The sequence below is a fragment of the Phoca vitulina genome, unplaced genomic scaffold, assembly GCF_004348235.1.
Source record: "Phoca vitulina isolate PV1807 unplaced genomic scaffold, GSC_HSeal_1.0 scaffold5, whole genome shotgun sequence".
Lineage (NCBI taxonomy): Eukaryota > Metazoa > Chordata > Mammalia > Carnivora > Phocidae > Phoca > Phoca vitulina.
In genome coordinates, this window is record NW_022589708.1 from 64,864,794 (window position 1) to 64,879,947 (window position 15,154).

Consider the following 15,154-nt stretch of genomic DNA (forward strand, 5'->3'; position numbering starts at 1 on the left):
AGGGTCAGACCTGAATTTGCATCAGTGTTGTGCAAGAGTGCATTTTTGTGGAAGACTCACCATAGTTTCATCAGATTCTTAGGTTGATTACTCCAAAAAGTTTAACCACCACTGATCTAGATTCCCTATTTCTCTTCTCCTCTTCCACCCTCTCCCCATCCCAATTTGACATCTGATTAAGATCATCCACTCTAGGATTAGAAACACAGGAATTGAAAGCCTGATTTTTTTTTTTTTTTTTTTTTGCCACTTAATAGCTATGTAACTAGGGTACATTTCTTAACTTCTTTGTCACACAGTTTACTCATTAAGTGGGATGGTAACTAATTGCAACTGCCAAAGCAGGTGGGATGTTAAATGAGATACAACATTGGTTCTAAATTTGAGAGTGCAGTCACCTGGGAGGGATTGTTAAAACAGAAATTATTGGGTCCTATCCCCAGAGTTTCTGATTCAGTAGGTCAAGGATGAGCCTGAGGAATTGCATATCTAACAGGTTCCAAGGTGATGCTGATGCTGCTGCTAGTCTGAGGACCACAATTCGAGAACCACAGCTTCCCTTCTGAAACAGTCATGGAAACAGTCATTAGACCATTTCTTCGCCCATCACCTTACTTACCAGGGTAAATTCTGTTGCACTGTTGCACAAGCCTTCATTACATCATCTAGCTTCAAAAGTTACAGCTCAGACTTTCAAAGCTGGCATGCCTGCTGGGTTCCGTCCAGCCCTAGTAGTTAGGAAGAAGATGGTTTTTCACAGTTTACAAGGAATACTGTCTAGTAGAAATAAAATGCATGACACATATATAATTTAAAATTTTCTAGTAGCCACCTTTTTAAAAAGGTGAAACTAATTTTAGTAGTATATTTAATTTAAACTAAAATATCATCATATGATAAAATATTGTCATAGTAACATGTATCGGTGTAAAAAATTGAGATTTTTTTTGTACAGGCCTTAGAAATCTGGTGTGTGTTTTACATTTCCAGCACATCTCAGTTCAGACTAGCTGCATTTCAGGTGCTCAGTAGCCACATGTGGCTAGTGGCTGCTACACTGGATGGCACAGGTTTAGAGTATTTGTGAGTGGGAGAGATCCAGATTGTCTTATACATGTTCTTAGAGTGTACTGGGCTCTTTGTGTTACATATTCTTCTGTCATAAGAGTAGCACAACCTCTCAAAAGGCCAGGTGCCATTTTGTGAGACAGTGGAAGTCCTGGGTCTGGGATATTGTAATAGAAAGTCACATGTTTCTCCAGGCAAAGAAACCATCCTTAGGGATCTGTTATGATGCTTTTAAAATATTCACATTTCCAATATTAAGCTTTTCTTCCTTGAAGTTAAATTCACAGTATACACATCAATCTGATATTCTAGTCAATTCTAGGAGTGATGAATTAGCTGCTTTTCCTTCTTCCTAGGAGAGACTCTAGGAGACCATTTTGAATAGAGACCTCCAGGCAAATTTCCATGTGTGTAAATGAGAGTCACCATCTTCCAATTCAGCTTTTTCCCATACTCAGCCTCTAGTGCTCATACCTAGGAAGGCAGTACCTGGGATGAAAAAGGCTCCCAACCCTAGAGGTTTCCACAGTGGATGTGGTTGAGTACTAAATTAATGAAGATGCTCGGTCTAAATTCACAATTTGTAGTCAGACAACACTGAAACTTCTTTTAGTCAATTATATTCATTTCTGCTCAAGTAGTCCTTACCCCATGATACATTACCTTTGTAAACATCTCAGCTTGAAAATCATTTTCATTTTGTCTCTGCACCGCCAAGTATTTAGGTTCTGTAACAGAATAGTTGTGCTTTGTAAGTTTTTCAATCCTACTGAAATCCCTTTTGAAAAGGTGACTATATTTCAGAAGTATATTTCATAGAGTATATTTTAATGTCAGATGTTTTGGATTTGCTATGGGATCACTGAAGTTATGCCTTTAGTTGAGAATAAGACATGACATGTAATGTGTCTCTGACTTTCTCTACCGAAACCTCTGACCACATCAAGACATTTTTCAGATACATGGCTTATCAGGGAAAGACAACATGAAACTGAACAATATGAAACTACTATTCTCCAGTGGTGGGTGGTGACATGTTCTATGGAGGTTGAAGGGGGGGAACTGTACTTCAGGGGGAACTGGTCTGAGAATCAAGAGTTTGGATGGATGTTAATCATTTATTTCCTTCACATAGTTTCATTTATTTTATAGTCATCAGTCCCTAAAACAAGTTGGTGTCATATGTTCCACATTTGGAGAAATGTATTTTTTAAAATGGACAGCTTATTGTAAGAAAATAAGACTTACTTTCTTACTTTCTTTCTCTCTTGAGAAGAGAGAAGTTTCTAGGCAAAAGCTGTCCCCCATCATCCCCAGGGAAGCCAAGAAGAAGTCAGGTATTTTTCTGTAATTTTATTTGAAGGCAAGGTGCCTCAGCTGGCATCTGAGCTGCATTTCTATTTTTCTATAATTAGCAGAGTAACTAATTGACTATTAAAAATAGTCAAATAGAAAATATTCTGAAATCTTCTTCAGCAAGTGGTATTTTAGAATCTGAAAGATACTTGCCAAATGCAGTAGATGTGGTTTTGAAGTTTTACATAAATTAAAATTTTGTAAATTAAATCACAAATGTCAATTTTCATGATTAGAATTGAAGTGTTACCTTAATTTTTAAATGATCTTTAATTAGCAGTGGTTACTAACTTAGCCACTCTGCTCATTAATTATTAATCTCTCACAACTCTATCTCTATTTTAGTTGTAAACAAATATTTTAATCTATCCAAAGTGATGTTGTCTAAAATAATACTTCCATAATCTTTTAGTAAAGCCAAGAGATCTTTATAATGGAAATTAAACCCTTTATTTTATCTGCTTTGTAATTTAGATGTCAAAATATTAGATTTATATAGTAATTACTTTGCTCAAAACCTTTAATGGGACCATCATTGCCTAGATTTGCCTAAATTTAATCAACTTCTTAATCCCACCACTTTCCTATAGACCCTCCTATTCAACCATACCTAGTGTTCTCATGTTCCCCCACTCCTCAATTTGCCATACACACTATTCTCTTTCTACAGCCAGAGACACTTTCCCAGATCTTCTCTGAACAAATCTTTTTCTTTCTTATAGATCCATCTCAGCTTTTCTCTTGATAGTGACCGTTTCAGCTTCAGGTTGGATATTCCCTCCCTTAATCTCACAAGGCAGCTATCATCTGGACCTCAGTCATGCTACCATGAAGTGCTTTTTGGCAATTTGTATTCATGTCATTAATAAAGCTACTCACTCTACAGATATTCACTGAGCCCCCACTATGTACCACATAGTGGTGTTAGGGCTGAGGATAGAGGGGTGAGCAAGATCATTTATCTTCATGGACTTTGCAGTCTATCTGGAGAGATAATCATTAAATGACACCACTTAAAAAAAATCTTACAAATATCTATATATAATAACAATTATGAAGATGCAATGAAGTAATGCACAGGGTGCTAGATATGAAGGATCTTGTCTTAGAGAGATGGGGAATAACCCCAACCCTCGTCCCATACTCTGATAAAGTGGTGTTAAACTGACAGTGACAGATTGGAGTTTGCCAGGTCAGAGGTCTGGGAAAGCTATTGAAGGTAAAAGCAATGGCCTGGGCAAAGGTCTAGAGGCAGGAAAGAGCTAGTGATAGGAAGAAGTTGTAAACTCCCTGATGACATTTCCCATCCCTTAAATCTCTTTGTGTCCTACCACTATGCCCTTCTCTGTTCATAGTGGGTTCTTACTTGCCATTAACATAGTGATGTTGGTTACACTGGCATTTCTTGATCTGGGAATCAGGATCTAATTTCCTATTCTGGTCATTTTTTTTATCCCTGGGAATAAAGAGATATGATAATTTTTTTAAAACCCACCCTTTCATCTCTTGACCAGCCACTATTCAGCACAGCAATGGAATTTCTTGAGAATCCAAGCCCAAAGTAATTACTTCATCATATGAAAGCCTAATTATGGTGTATAAATAGATTTCACTTAACAGTTTTAAGAGAAGAAAGTACACTATTTGCAAATGGTTACCAAATAGGACATATTTTCTTTATTCACCAAACTTTAGCAACAGTATTGTTTTAAAAGGAAGTGAGGAAAAATACTGAGATTCTTTCGGAGGTGCACAATATGTTCTTCCTGATAGTGATTGTGCTAGAAAGAGAGTCCATATTTATTTGTATTTTCTAAGGCCATCTATAGGAATAGGTAGTGTTCAGTTAAAAAAAAAAAAAAACCATGAAGCGCCAAAATACTACTACTGTATGCTTACTGCTGTTACAATTTATTTATTCCATTATAATTTGTTCTTTGAAGTGATTACTTAAATACTTTTATATTGAGTGGCTCAGGAAAAGAAATTCTTCCCAGTTTTATAATCAGAGTTCTCACTCAGTCACCCATATTACACTGGACTTCTTGACATGTTTCTTAAACTCTTTGATAACTGCTCTGGGCAGTTAAATAAGAAACTTCCACAATCTCAAAGCAAGGCATCATTTTCTCTTGCCAGTTTCAATAAGGTTCACTCAGGTAAGAAATCTTTTCAGTTTCTTTGTGCCTTCTGAGAAAGAATTCCTAATTCATGTTGAAAACTTTAAATGGATCGCTTAGATGGTTTTACTCATGGAGAAGGAAGCCTTTGATGGATCCAAACAAGAGCTTTTTCTCAAGACATATGAGTTCAGGTGTCACAGCCAAGAGTGATAATGAATGGGCTGTGACAGTTTACAGGGTGATGAGTGCTTTAGGAAGCATAGGAAGGAGCAACAGTTTTACTTGGGGGTCAAAGAGGACTTCAAAGAGGAAGCAACATTAAGTTAAATTTTGGAAGATAAAGCTCATCAGGTGTACAAAGTAGATGAGGGCTGCCCCAAGCAAAGAGAACAGAGGCACAGAAATCTGAAAGAAGTGCTTTAAAAATTGCAATTGTTTGGAAAGGCAGGAGTTCAGAGTACATGTGGGGTAGGGTAGAGTGGGGTAGAAGGTAAGGATGGGAAGGAGCCAGGTCATGAAGGACCTCATTCTTACAGAGGAATCTAAATGTGATCCCTCAGATAATGGGATTCACCAGTCAGGGGAATAATGCTCCTGCACACATTTTAGAAACATCACTTAGAGTCAGATTGACTGGAGGAGAACAAGACTGAAGGCATGGAAACTAACTAGAAGAATACTGTAATAGTCCATAATGGAGATGACAGGGACATGAATGAAATAGTGGAAGTGGCAGGAAAAGAATAGAAAATATTAGGAAGGTTTTTGAGAAGTAAACCATAATGTGGCAATTGATTAGATACAGAACATGGGGAAGAAGGAGAAGTCTAGAATGGCATTTTTATCCACTTTGTCTTTGATGTGATTTTGCATCCCTGTTTCTTAAAATCCTCCATTAGCTTATTAACATGTATTGAGGGTCTATTATGTGCCAGGTGTCATACCAAACATGGAAGATACAAATTCATTTATTTAACAAATATTTCATGGGCACCTGCTCTATGTCAAGCACTGTTCTAGACTCTCAGAATCTAACAATGAAGGAAACTGACAAAATCTTTTGAGACAAGCAAAAAAAAAAAATACACAAACAAAATGGAGAAATAAATGTTTCTCTTTATTAACTTGACTGGCAGCAGGGGAGATGCCTTCTAAAGCAGCTGCTTTGAAGTAACTAAGCAGGGACAGAATTTTATATTGTTAGAAGGAGTCAGTCTATGAAGAGGTAACAGAAATTCTGACAATAAAAACCAGAGCACAGTTTCAAGCATCTTGGCATTCAAATGTTAGCAAAACAGGGTATTAGTGATATATGTGGGCACATGCAAGAACAAAAGGACTCCAGCAATTTCCCTCAGAAAGGTGTAAGTGGTTATTTCTTAATAACGTAACCATAACATAAAGCCAGCTAGAAGGGAAAAGCCATCCATGAGACCAGGGAAATTCAAAAGAGTTTTACAAAATATAGACTTTCAAATTCTTGCTTTCGTGCAATTTACCTCTAGTGCATAAATAGATGATAAAATAAGTCAGTACATTATATAGTTTGTTAGAATGTGATAAGTGTTACTGAGAGAAATATAAAGCAGGGAATGCAAATAGGAAACCTGTGTGTGTGTGTGTGTGTGTGTGTGTATTAAGTGGGCTGATCAGGGAAGAACCCACTGAGACAGTGACAGATGCAAATAAGAAAGTGTGCCTATCTTCAAGAAGCTCAGTGTCAGGGCGCCTGGGTGGCTCAGTCATTAGGCGTCTGCCTTCAGCTCAGGTTGTGATCTCAGGGTCCTGGGATCGAGCCCCGCATCGGGCTCCCTGCTTGGCGGGAAGCCTGCTTCTCCCTCTCCCACTCCCCCTGCTTGTGTTCCCTCTCTCGCTATGTCTCTCTCTGTCAAATAAATAAATAAAATCTTAAAAAAAAAAGAAGCTCAGTGTCCTGGACAAGTCAGACAAGTGCTGTACCATTGTAAGACCTTCTGTATTAGGGGAATGCATGCATTGGTATGGGAGCTCATGCACTGGACACCTAACCCAGTTGGGATGTGGGGGGATGGTTAAGGAAAGCATCTCAGATGAGGTACCACCAACCTGAAAAGTGGAGCTAGAGTGAGTTGAGTAAGACAAAGGATATGAAAGATTTCAATCCAGGAAAAGGAAGCATCATATGCCAAGGAGTAAAGGTATGATGGTTTGGAACTTTCAGGGAACTTCCAGTAGCTTAGTATAATTGGAGAAAAGGGTATGTGTGGAGGAGTAACAGTGATGAGGAAGGAAGGACTGGACCATGGATGGAGTTGAACATCACAACAAGGCATCTGGATTTCAAACTGAAGGCAATACACACAGGCCTGTGTGTATGTGTATGTATAATCACTGAAAGATTTTAAGGGTTGAAAGGATTTTAGGCAAACAAGTATTTGTTTTTAGATCAGGCTAATGGTTATGTTAAAGATGGATTAGAAGAAACTAGGGAGGAAAAGAATACTATGGAGTTAGGGAGACCAATTTAGAGGTCATCAGTAAATTCAGGCAAGAAATGAGGAATGTCTTAAGAAGTTAGAAGCAGTGGTAATAGGTAATAGGAGGCAAATCCAGGAGCTATTTAGATGATTTCTGTTGACAGCTCAGACTTTCAGGCCTAAACTCTATCTTCCCAACCTTCACCTCAGGTGCCCAAGGCTAGAAGCCCAGACAAACTCTTCCACCTCAAAACCACAGACTTGATGAATTGGTCTCCCTGTCTCTGATGTTACTCATGTAGCTGCTCAGGAACCACTGCTTCCTGTAGTTTATGGTATAGATCATTCCATTAAGCATGTACTGTGTGCAAGCACTGTGCAGAAGGATAGGAAAATGAGTAAAACGTAGTACTCACCCTCTGGAAGTTGAGTAGGAGGGCGAGACAGATGGGCGAGCTGATAAACTCCATAAAGTATATTATGGCAAGGGTATAAGACACTGACTAATGGAAAGTAGGTGCTCAGTAAATATTTGTGACTTCACAAAAAAAAAAAATGTGCTGTTAGGATATGAAGGAAAGATGCCAAACTCTGCTTGGGGAAGCTAGAGAAGGCTTCACAGAGAGAAAGACATTTGAACTTGGTCTTGAAGAATGAATATGTGGTTGCCAGGCAGTGTAGGATGGCATTCAATTAAGACATGCATAGTCAGCTATGAAATTATTTTTCTTTTTAGAAATCTAGTTTCAGTCCACAACTATACTCTGTTACCTAAATTCAGCCTTCTGATTAGTCAGGAAGGAAATGATTTCATTCTGAAGGCAGAGACATAAATAATCACAGAAAACCAAAAATATAAATGCTATTTATTTCTGGTTCTTTTGTTAATATATAATTAACATTTAAAATAAAAATTCAGGGGGGAGCTAATTCTAATATTTGAAATGATTGAGGAAATAGATTGAGGAGAGTCTAGGGAAGGCCTATGTCTTCTTTAAGTATCTGATGAACAGGACTCTAAGAATTCAACCAAGAATCCCAAGTTCCATTTCATTCCACATCAGCCATGTCTTTCCTAAATGAGTCAAAAGTATTAAAACAGGCACTAAATGTCGGTAGCCCTGAAAGGGTGCCATCTGAAGTAATGGAAATTCTTGCAGGCAACATGACCACAGGAATTGAGCTCAGGCTAGCAAATGACATAAAAGAGTTGGGGATGACCAAGGCTTAAAGTTTCCACAGCCATAAGCTCCCACATAATTTCTTCTCTTTAGCTTCTTATCACACTTAAAATAGGGCACAAATTCCAAACCAACAGTACTTTTCTGAAAAAACAGTGAAAACCAGCCAGAGGCAAACATTTCATTTTGGTTAAAATTGAATGCAGTTCTAAATGCTTCTCTTTGACTGAACCAGTTATAGATTTGCATTTGCTAAGGATACAATGTGAGAATTGGGTTTGTAGTAAGAATGCTAGTAACTGGTTCTCCAGCTGCTGACATTTAGCCAGAGATAAACCATTGTGACCTCAGAGCTAAAGGACAGGTACATACTCTACAGTCAAGGCCTCAGTAAGTATTTAGGTCTCCTACTTGCTTTGCCCTTTCCTAGATTATGTAGGGAATCAGAAAGAAATTTAAGATGTATTTCCAAAGAGGCCCCAACAAAGAACAATTAAGTATACTATCTCCTTCCCAAATACTACCTAGTCTTGACTTTGTTTGCCACTGGCAGGAAGGGTGCCCAACTGGGACTGGAAGAGTTAGAGAACACTCTGGAAGGTGTAGTGCTTACCCTGGCCTTGGAGGGGCGGAAAAGGAGTTGGGAGGGGGTTGGAGGGGAAAAGAAGGCATTCCAACTGGTATGGAAATGGCGACAGGACAGCATAGGCATGGGTCAAAGATGAGAATGGCCCTGAATAGAAAGGAGATGGTTATGTTCAAGAGGAGGGTGCCTTGGAGTGCAGGAGTATAAGTAGTATAAATATAAGTAGGAATGGAGCCAAAATCTGAAGCTGCACAAGGAATTAAGACTTAATGTAGCAGACAATAGGAGCCATTGTAGGTTCTTCAACAGGGCCTCAGCATGGTAAATTATGCATGTGTTTGGAAGATTGATCTGGCAGCATAGTAGAGAATAAACGAGACATGGAAGAAAGCAGTTTGCAGATTGTAGCAGTTTTTGAAATTATTGTAGTTATTCAATTCCAGTTGATCATGTGGTAACAATGAGAATGGGGAGGAAAAGGAAATTAGTTTATTACCTCTCATTATCCAGATATCACTCCTTGAAAACATTGGTGGTGGGGGGGGAATTGGAGAAAATTGGTGTTTCATTAGGAATCTCAGAATAATTAAAAAAGTTTATCCTCTGAACATTTGGGAAGACAACACGATTTTCCAGTGTTCCATAACCTGCGTCGTTTAAAAATGTCTGGCTTTGCATTCCTGTCAGTGGAAGCCTAGACAGGGAGCATAGAAGCCAGTACGTGTGGAATGCAGACTTTCCAAGTCAGAGAAGAGGGAAATGAGGTAGCTGGCGTTTCTGTGACAGAGAGCTACGTCTTGCAGAATCTGCTCTTACCTGGGGCTGGACTCCCAGTGCTGTCTCAGATGGCACTTGTAGGACATGAATAGAACAGGTAAACCCTGCTAAGCAATATCTAAATTTTCTACAGGTTTACATTTCTTTTGACATAGCCATAGGATTTTAAGCCCATTGTATGGTTATATTTTTTAAAGAGTTTCTTAACATCTTTTCTTCCTATGGCTCTGTCCTTACTCATTGGATAAACACCAAGTTAGAAGAACAAATTTCCACATTTCATTCTTATTTTTATGCATCTCATCTTTTTTTTATCCATGAACATATCCTATATTATAGCAGCATGAGAATCTTCATCATATTTTAAAATAACTTAATTTCTATAATGCTCAATAATCTATTTCCTTTTTCAAGCATAGTATTAAACTATCAACAGTGAAAGGCTTGTGCCATTTATGGTGAAGAATCAAGAGAAGGTCATTTTAGCATGCCTACTACAAAATTGTCATTGATTACCAAAATTCAACTTCCATTGCTGGCTTCATTTATTTATTTATTTATTTATGGGAGAGAGAGAGAATGAGAACAAGCAGGGGGAGCAGCAGGCAGAGGGAGTAGCAGGCTCCCCGCTGAGCAAGGAGCCCGATGGGGACTCGATCCCAGGGCCCTAGGATCCTGACCTGAGCCAAAGGCAGACGCTCAACTGACTGAGCCACTCAGGTGTCCCTGATAGAAATTTTTTTAGTATATGTGCTGCCGAAGCAAGCACTGATAGAAATTTTTTAAAATAAAATTTTCTAACTGAAATTAAGGAACACTGATGACCTATATTTTGATAACACCCTTAATATAATTTCTTTCCTTTTTCCACAAACATTTGAGTGTCTCCTCTATTCAAGCAACATGCTTATTGTTGGTGATGCCAGCTTCAAAGGAAGAGGTGACGTCCCTCTTGTACAGGGCTGATCTCAGTCATCTGCACTTGATCTCATTTCCTCCCATTTTCTCTGGGGTCCTTCAAGGATTAATTAATTAAATCCTTCATTCAGTCATTAAACAAACATTTCTGAGACTCTATACACAGCCCTCTGCTAGGTTTGGAGTGTGCCACCCATTGGGAGAAAACTGTGTTGGAGGAGGTCATCGAGAGGAGGATGTGACCTTTGGTTGCCTGAGAGTTGGACCCAGGTAATCAGAGGACCCCAGCGTCTTCACCTGTCCTTGGGGTGTGCATTCCACCTGCCTTCCCCACACTAGATGCTGCCTCAGGGACACAGCCTTAAGATAGTAAGGTATTGTTGAGACCATCTGGACGGTACATGACTGAACCCAGCTAAGGCCTCTGTATAAACTTCTAGCAGGCAGATGTGGAGATCTCCTCATCTTGCAGCCTCCAGGACAAGACTCCTATGTTCCCTTACTTACTTCTTATTGCTTATGAAAGCTGCTACCTACCAGTCTGGAATGGTCTGCCTCTTTCTTTGGTCTTTCCTTGACCTCCCTGCATGGGGGCCAGTTTGTAAACCAATAAATTATCTGCTTTCTGGTCCATCTTCTGCCCCTCCATCTCAGCAGACTCCTCCTCAGCCCACAACTCAACCAGCCTCCCCCACCCCCCCACCCCGCCCCATATGAGACATAAACGTCTATGCAGCCCTCCTTGGACATCTGCTTCTACTTTGCAGTCCTTGTTCCATGACACTGTGTTCTCCTGTTCCTTTTTTTGCATTTCAGACAATTCCATCTTAGCCTTTTTGGTGAATTCCTCTTCTTTCTTAAGTGGTGTTTTTGTTGTTGTTGTTGTGTTGTTTTGTTTTTAAACCCAAAGTTTAGTCCTCAGCCTTTTCTCTGCTGGATTTGTACCTAATCCCTAAGGATCTCATTCATGCCTTCAGCCCTGAATTCCCCTGAACTCCAGACCCATATTTCTAGCTGTCTTCTCAGAACAGAGACATCAAAATGGGGATCTCCAAATTCTTAAGGTCTAACCATGCAAATCTCCTTCCCACACTCTTATTTCTTATCATCCATTGGGTTACACAGGCCTGCCTCCTTCTGTAGCTTGTACAGTTCTTATCACCTTGCTCTTCAGCAAGTTCCCACCAAGATAATCTTGGAAAGCAGATCTCACTGAACATCTCTTTCTGTGACAGACAGAGCTAATAATCCCAACCACATGGAGTTATCATGAAGATTAAATGAAATTATATATAACATTTTATATAGTTCCTGGCCCATAGCTGATACTCAGCAAATGTTTGTTTCTTCTTTTTCTTTTTTCCTCTCCTTCTCCTCTTCTCCTCATCACACTGTGAGCAACCTGAGGATAGGGTCTACACCTATGTAATTATTTAGTGAATCATAGAACCTATATAACAAGGACCTAAAAAATAGACCCTCTAAATCTGTGTTTAAAAATCTTTGAGGCTAGGTTACCTGGGTGGTACATCTGCCTTCAGCTCAGGTCATAATCCCAGGATCCTGGGATCAAATCCCACATGGGGTTCCCTGCTCAGTGGGGAGTCTGCTTCTCCCTCTGCCCCTCCTCCCCCACTCATGCTTGCTTGCTCTCTCTCTGACACACAAACATAAATAAATAAAATCTTAAAATAAAAATCTTTGAGGCTGCCAATCTTTTAGCCTTTTGTATTCCTACTTTCAGAAGTACAAAGAAGTACAAATTTAGGATAAATTCTATACAGTTGTTGCAATAAATATTCATTAAGGTTTTTATGTAGGGTGTGTTTTCACATGTATTGGGAACAGACCACCTGTATAACCTCTATTAGTGCATTTAGAACACAATGTGCAGCCCACATTTCTAACATTCACCAGAGTTCGCAATCTGCCCATTGTGCGAGCCAAAGTATTTCTTATCCTTAATTTTAATGGAGTCTTATATTTTCATCAATTTGCATTACTTCAGATGCCAAGGTATAAATTATTTTTTGGTAAAATATTTTCCTGTTGGGGGAAAAAAAGCACTGAGCACTAAGAGCATAGTTCCCTCATGAGCAATTATTTGTTGTATTTTAGTATACACTATGACAATGTGGACAAGTGCGGCTGAATTGTGACCTCATGCTGAGAAAAAATAATGATTCTAGATACCTGCAGCTCATAAGCAGATATTTTCTGATTCTGCAGAGATCTGTCTATTCAGTGTTTTCCTAATTTAATTGTGTGGTGTGTAGTGGTTAATTATGTTCATCTTCTTTGAGCAAACAGGTCTACTAGCTTAAGAAGCCAGGTTGTAAGCTGGTGAGTCACAGAGCTTCCTTTGACAAAGAGAAAGTAGGTCCAAAAGAGAATTAGCGACAGTTGGGGGCACACACAGTCAATAGCGAGGGCATGGAGTGAAGTGTTTAATAGTTCTCTAGCCTCAAAAGAAGCTAAAAGGAATAGGTCCAAAGCCTTGGGTAGCTTACAGGTCAGAAGTGCTGAAACACTGAGAAAGGCTACCCTGAGCTTTATGCAGTTAAATGATTTGGAAAAGCCATTTAAACTTAGACTTTTTTTCTTGTTTTCACTTGTTTTATGAGGTATTGTGTAGCTTATAAAAAAAACATGTAGAAGTAAATTGTATTTGGTTTTGTTACTCTAAATTCAGTATTGAAATATTAATGTGCATGAGGAAAATTTAATTCTGTTTTTCTTAGATTATCACTTGTTTATTTGTGGACCCTTGATTGAAGGTATCTTATATGCTAGGCCCAGGGCTGTGAGGATAAACTGCAGCTTTGCCTGCAAGGAGCTCCATGTATCATGTGTGAGAGGAGACACATGAACCAACACAGTGATGAGTGCTGTGTATTCCAACAAGGGGAGGTATAAAACCTATAGGAGATGCCTGACCCCTCCTGGGAGGGTCACAGAAGACCCCTGGAGGAACTGACATCTAAGTGAAAAGGTAAAGGATATCTATATCTATCTATCTGACTGACATCAGGGATAGGGAGAGGAATTGGTGTTTCCAGACGTAAGGAGCAGCATGTGCAACGATCTAGGGAAGAGAGAGAAAAGAAAGAGACAGAGAGATTGATCAATTGAGATTGATTGAGATTGCAAGTCCTTCCTTCCTTCCATATTCAGGTGGGTAGAACACGTGGGCAGGACTGAGTGGGAGGACCCAGAGAGAAGGCTGGGATAGTAAGAGATAAGGAACGGAAGGCGTTATCTCTTATCCCATGCCTGAAGGCCTTATAACCAGTAGAGAAAATTTATCTTTATTCTGAGTTTAATGGAAAGTCACTTAAGAATGGTAAATGATGGATTAGATTTGCATTTTCTTAAGAGTACTTTAGCTGCAGATTGTAGAATGGATTGAAGGGGAATGAGAGTGGAAGTTGGAAGACCCAGTGGGGAAAAGTAGCCTGAAAGAAAACATGGAATTAAGGGAGAAGTGGCTGAATTCTAGAACCTATAGGCCTGATGGTCAGGATTTTGTGACTGAGTGCCAGTGAGGCAGTAGGAAGAGTCAGCATGGTAGAGACAAGAGATGGGACAGGTTGGGGGGCATTGGCAGGAAGATGAGGAATTTAGTTTTAGATTGCTGAGTTTAGGTCAGGAGAAAGTTGGATTATAGGTTGGCTGAGAGTCATCAGCAAGAAAATGGAAATGAATTCCATGTGAGTAGGTATAAGTACATAAAATGAAAAGAAAAAAGACCAATGGCAAATATCTGGGGGATACTGATATTTAAAAGAAGAGTCAAAAAAAAAAAAAAAAAAGATGCAGAGAAAGGTATTGGAAAACAGTGGCCAGAGGCATACCTGGGGAAAAAGGGGTTATAAAGCAAGGGGATGAGAGAGTTTTGAGGTGGGGATGTTCAACAGTGTGTCTCATGCTGCAGGGAATTCAGACAATGGAGCAACTGAGACATGTCTGCTGGATTTCACAACAAAAAAGTTGGTGACTGTCAAAGAGCACAACAATTTCAGTCAAAGGTGTATGTGTATGCAAAAACCAGACTGTGGTAGATTGAGGAGTGAATAAAGCCAAGAAAGGGGAGGCAACTCTTTCATAAAGTCTAGATGGCAAGAGGAGGAGAGAGAGTGAGAGCTGAGATCCCCATTGCTGCCTTGGACAACTTGCATTAACTCACTCAAGTGCCTTCCTAAGGACCAGCTTTTATCGACTGGATAATTTCCCTCCACAACTGCTCTGCCTCTTCATGGCAAACTTGGTCTCCCCCTACCTCCTGAGTTATGCTCCCAAGGTCTCATCATTTTTCCTACCTGCTCTCTCCTTCCCAAGTTAAATTAGGACAAGGGAGGCCCATCCAGAGAATAACAGTGTATTATAAGGAAATGAGCACTTTTAAAAATGCTACTCTTCATAGATGATGACATTCTTTGGCTAAGCTATTGTGTCAAATCTGAGATACTGAATGTGGCATTAATGTAGGAAGAAAGAGTGTTATTAAGATCATATTTTAGTTATATTTTAGAACAGAAGTAGTACTAAGAGTAAGACAAAGCCATTCCATCACCAAAGCAAATCTGATCATTCTAAATTTTTTTATCTTGAGATAGTGAGCTCTGTCACAAATGATTGGAGCGTGCATACTGATTTCATAAGTCAATTTTTTCCATCAATGCTTTCTCA

General features: G+C 39.3%; 1 protein-coding gene across 1 annotated transcript in view; it reads right to left on the minus strand.

Annotated features, from left to right (window-relative positions):
• Nucleotides 1-1,231: 1,231 nt before the first annotated feature.
• Nucleotides 1,232-15,154, minus strand: part of SERTM1 (serine rich and transmembrane domain containing 1) — a 46,268-nt gene continuing 32,345 nt past the window's right edge. The window contains exon 3 of the mRNA XM_032403159.1: nucleotides 1,232-1,796. Within this exon, the coding sequence (XP_032259050.1) occupies nucleotides 1,790-1,796 (7 nt within the window). The 3' untranslated portion in view covers nucleotides 1,232-1,789. The remainder of the gene's footprint in view (nucleotides 1,797-15,154) is intronic.